Source organism: Sinocyclocheilus anshuiensis, unplaced genomic scaffold (assembly GCF_001515605.1).
Source record: "Sinocyclocheilus anshuiensis isolate Anshui unplaced genomic scaffold, SAMN03320099.WGS_v1.1 scaffold1851, whole genome shotgun sequence".
In the NCBI taxonomy this organism is placed as follows: Eukaryota; Metazoa; Chordata; class Actinopteri; order Cypriniformes; family Cyprinidae; genus Sinocyclocheilus; species Sinocyclocheilus anshuiensis.
The window spans coordinates 86,814-91,697 of NW_015548302.1; the positions used below are offsets into that span (position 1 = coordinate 86,814).

At 38.6% G+C, this 4,884-nt stretch overlaps 2 protein-coding genes across 3 annotated transcripts in view; one reads left to right on the plus strand and one right to left on the minus strand.

Annotated features, from left to right (window-relative positions):
* LOC107656154 (tripartite motif-containing protein 55-like) overlaps positions 1 to 2,084 on the plus strand; it is a 9,532-nt gene extending 7,448 nt beyond the window's left edge. The window contains exon 8 of one of the 2 annotated variants that reach the window (XM_016443878.1): positions 688 to 2,084. In XM_016443878.1, coding sequence (XP_016299364.1) covers positions 688 to 848 — 161 coding nt within the window. In that variant the 3' untranslated portion in view covers positions 849 to 2,084. The remainder of the gene's footprint in view (positions 1 to 687) is intronic. The other variant, XM_016443877.1, reaches the window with a different exon arrangement.
* A 674-nt stretch (positions 2,085 to 2,758) lies between these two features.
* On the minus strand, positions 2,759 to 3,841 carry LOC107656155 (corticoliberin). Its single transcript, XM_016443879.1, has 2 exons — positions 3,748 to 3,841; positions 2,759 to 3,408 (listed from the first exon to the last, which is right to left on the minus strand). The coding sequence occupies exon 2, from the start codon at positions 3,384 to 3,386 to the stop codon at positions 2,898 to 2,900; it is 489 nt and encodes a 162-aa protein (XP_016299365.1). The 5' UTR covers positions 3,387 to 3,408; positions 3,748 to 3,841; the 3' UTR covers positions 2,759 to 2,897.
* Between the last annotated feature and the right edge of the window lie 1,043 nt (positions 3,842 to 4,884).

Below are 4,884 nucleotides of genomic sequence, written 5' to 3' on the forward strand. Positions count from 1 at the left end.
ATATGTGTGTGTACTGTGTATATTTATTATGTATATATAAATACACACACATGCACGTATATATTTAAGAAAAAAATATATTTTTATATAATATAAATTATATGAATATAAATTAATACAAGTAAACACGTAAATATTTTCAAAATATATACTGTATGTGTGTGTATTTATATATACATAATTATACACAGTACACATACATATATTATGTACATAAAAACGTTTATTTTGGATGTGATTAATCAATCGTTTGATAGCGCTGAAAACAAATATGTCAGTGAATTTTGATGCGAGATGACAACACGCAGTGAACTTTTTAACTGGAGGAAGCGTTATTATGGATTATAGACTGGTATTTTGGCCCGTTTAAAGTTAAAACACCTTAAGGATCATTTCTTACAAACACAGCTTTTCACTTCACAAGATGTTAACCGATAGGCTGGAGTCATGTGGATTACTTATGGATTATTGTAATGTTTTAATCAGCTGTTTGGACTCTCATTCTGACGGCACCCATTCACTGCAGAGGATCTATTGGTGAGCAAGTGATGTAATTCTAAATTTCTCCAAATCTGTTACGATGAAGAAACAAACTCATTTAAATCTTAGATGGCCCGAGGGTGAGTAAATTTTCTGCAAATTTAGATTTTTGGGTGAACTATTCCTTTAAACTCTCATTGTTTGCAGAGGATGATGAAGAGGAGGAGGACGAGGAGGAGGTGGCTGTCGATGCTGACGGCCGGGCAGGGCAAACAGCCTCGGGAGAAGTGGACTCACTGAATGAAGCCCTTCCGCCCCTTCTTCCCCCACAACCCCTGAGCACATGCAGACCCGCCACATCATCCTAACTTCACAAAGTGCACATGCCAACACAAATATTGATCCAGCGTTCATTTTGCAAGCTGCTCAAAACAATATGGACACCTAAATTTTAAAAACAGACTATTTTACCAGTGCTGGTACTGTTTCTGTTTCAGTAACTGCTTAAGAAAAGTCACTAGATGACTAAATATAATTGGAGATGACTTAAGAAACCCTTCCAAGATTTGTGGTGTTGTTTACTGCGTAGGGAGTGTTCGCGTGGTATTTCATTGCAGTTGGCACGGCAGTGGTATTTGAGTTATGAATGACATGATTCGCTTTAAATGTTCTCTGGATTTCATATTTATAAACGTCAACGTCAAATAAAAGGTTACCCTCATGTAGTGTAATCATTTGTAACAGATTTAATTCAAATCAACATCCAGTTCAGTTCCAAAAGCATTGGTGTATCACATATCACATATACAGCAGATGCCTAATCTACATGAAGAAACATCCGTGGAAGTAATCGCCTCGTCTCTTTGCTCACAGGATTGTCTTCCCCTGGTCTTGTAGGTGAAGAGTAAATAAGTGTTGTTCGCACATCTCAGTGGTCAAGCTGAAATAACGATGCCAGGACATTGCGTAATCCTTATATTCTGGCCCAGTGGAGGGTGATCAGTGACTAGGATGTGCTTCTGTTGCTGGCTTCACACAGAGAACGGCTACAACCAACTTAATGAGGTCCAGGGAGCACAACCCCAAAACAACACTCGGCTCACCATGTGTGGCTTCCACCTTTGCAATGAATGAATCCTAGTCGAAGTGACGTGCATTCTGTGGTGCTACGTAAAAAACATAAGGTTGAAATGTTCTGAGTGTCTTGTTAGTTCACATTTGAGTTATTGATCGGATTTGGATGTGCTTCAGCCGTTCACTTTAGGACATGGTTCAGTGAAACTACACCCAAGATCTCCAGTTGCTGTAGAATGAGTCACCACTCATCAGTTATTTGGTTTGGTGTGAAACGTTTCAGTCAGCACCAGTGTTTATACTGCATTTGATAATCAGTTGCCTTTGTCATAATGGTCATGTCTACTCAGGGTTTTTTTTTTTTTTTTCCCCACTAACACTTTGTTATGTGAATTACCTTTTCAAAGACACGCTGCCAAGTCCAGGAAAAATTCTATTTTGATGTCTTTTTTTGAAAAAGTACATTAGTGTCATTGAGCGTCAGCAAGTATATTGATTGAATGATTCAGTGTATATGTGCAATATAGTCTGAGGTACCATATATGTGTTTATGACTTGTTTTTGAGCTTGTTTTTAGGTTCCATTTTTTGAAGGTAGGTGGTAAAAATGACCTTCTTGTAGTATAAGATTATGTTTACCCTTTTTAATTGTAATTAATAAATTATAGATGAAATATTTTATATAAAGAATTGTTCTACCCCTGGTTAAACCACTCAGGAACAAGATGCCTTGGCTGTCAATCATCTCTGGATTACCCTCATTTATTGATTCTTAAAGTTAGAAGTTTGCAGACATTGAAAACATGTTCATGCATTGATAAATACATTTGTTACTTGATGACTGTGAAATATAAGTAGAGGTATTTTTAATTATTTAATCACTTTTTCATGTCAATAATCTAGACAAGAGGTGTCAAACTGGCTTTCAAAGTTTTATTGAAAAATATAAATATAAGACATTCTCTTGCACAACAAAAATTAATGGTTGCTCATTAGTTTATTAACAAACTTAAACAATGTACTGTATGTTACAATGAAACTCAAGTCTGTCAGATAAAATAATACAGTACTGGAAAATATTGTCTTTTATTTTTTTAAATAAACTCGAACGTTTTCTTCATCTACAGTTCTGAATGATCACTTATACAATAACATTGATGGAGAGTGATGACAGTTTTGCGCTTCATATACACCTACTGTACTCTATTCGCCTTCATTGAAATAGCTACAAATAAATAAGTCACCGGTATAAATAGATCATGATGGAAAAGCAGCACTATGGTACAGAATATTCATGTTTGTGCTAAATGTAAAAATATCTTTGGCTGATGGGTTTGCTCATGGTTACTTCCCGAATATTTCCATCATTTTGCGGTTGCTGTGAGCTTGCTGGGCCATTTGTTCGGCTCTGGCCATCTCCAGTACTTCTCGTAGCAGATGAAAGGTCAGATCCAGGGAAATCGGCGGCTCCTCCGACCTGCGCTCTCTCTCCACTGAGTCGAGCGCCCGGAGCGCGTAATTGCCATCCAAGCGGCCGATGTTTCCAACTTTCCCCTCCAGCAGACGCTGCGTTAACTGGAGCTGCAGTGCTCTTTTGGAATACTGGGATGTCTCGGGGAAGCTGTCGGCTGGGGATCGGGGAGGATTCTGGTTTCTGTTACCGAGCCGGATGAAGTACTCCTCCCCTAAGCGTGCCAAAACCGGCGGGGACTGTCGCTCTCCATCGGGGTCCGTGGCTTGCTGGTTGGAGCTGCTTTCGATGGCTCTACATTCATACGGTGGTGGAAAGGCAACGAGCAGAGCCACGGTGGTGACGAGAAAATTGAGCTTCATGTCAAAAAGTGGCGAGGAGAATCTGCGGGAGAAGTGAGTCAATTATGCGCACGATTTCAACTTCTCAGTAACTGTTTTGCGCACTCTGGGACGAAGCTCAAATCTTGACAGATGCAATTTGTTACTGCACATTCGCATTCATAATTGCATTGCACAAATGTATATTTCTAAGTCCACTTGGGCATTTACGCGCGCTTTAAGGTTGGAGAGCTCGGTGCCTCATTGTGCGCAAAACACGAGGACTCATCTACAGCAATACAAACTAACTAGAATAAAGATTATCAGTGTAAGATGTTATTACATAACGTTTACTAGGCTACCTCAATATCAGCTGTCTTATTCCAGATAAGATGTTGCGTACCTGTGCGTAAATGATATATCCTTGGATGGTTTTTGAACTTTGCGAGGAGCGTCTGTCTTCCAGTTGGTGCCTACCAAGTTATTACGTTTAGGACTTCTTCAAAGGAAGGCTGGAGTTTGCATTTATATAGGCACGGTCAGCGACAAGTGTCACGCATTTAGTAGCTTGCGTCTGCGCAGAGGGGAGAGAGAGTTGACTTGAATGAACGTAAGTGAACAGTTTTCGGTTTGAATGAGTCATCGAGGTGTGTGTGTGTGTGTGAGTGCGTCCTTGAGTGTGTATGTGTGTGAAAGAAGATGCATATAAAACCAGGGGTATTTTAGGATCCTCTATATTGATCTTCTCCCATCTTTTTGGAATATTTAGAACACTGTCCTATAGCTAATATTTGAAAGCTTTATGTCTTTATCATCTAAAATATGAAACAAATGATGAGGCTCCATAATTACGACTTGAAACCCCTCAAAGGAAGTCAAAATAAAAGTGTGGGAAAGGGTCTTAAAAGTACGTATTTTATTTAACAAAAGTTCCGTAAAAGTTAGATTTGTACTAAACAGACTTTCGCGAACAGAAGTCCCGTTCAACCGAAGAAGTAACCTTGGCAACTCGAGCGCTTCCAGTTAAGATCGCCATGGGATCATACGTAGACAAAGCATGAGTATTGTTACAATTTATTAATTTTTTTATAGATTTACATATCAGAAATATATTACTAAACCCTGTAGTGTTTGGTTTAAATTGTGATTCAGACCGTTCAGGCTGTTAACTGAGGGCGCCAAATTAGCCTTATTTGTGTTTGACGGTTAGCTGAGGGCGCCAAATTACGCGACAAACGTCAACTGACAAAATGACACTCAATTAAAATTACTGACAGAAAAAAAGTAAAAGCCCTTGAATTTATTAAATAATTCTTACACTGACTCAATTCAAATTATACAACTTTATACTTTTTCTGTCATAAATCTATAATCTTAAGTGTTTGACCAAATGTGGCATTTCACTGACTAAGTTTGAATATTTGGTCGCATTCTTGATCTTTGCTTAATTGCATATTTCTCTCTTATGACCAAAGATGCATTTTAAAGTGGTGTGACTGCAATAATCAATCCTTTGATCACATTCCAGGGTGTTCCCTCA

Bases quoted from the DNA above. Each gene is read 5' to 3' on its own strand.
- LOC107656155 (XM_016443879.1), bottom strand. From the start codon at position 3,386: ATGAAGCTCAATTTTCTCGTCACCACCGTGGCTCTGCTCGTTGCCTTT.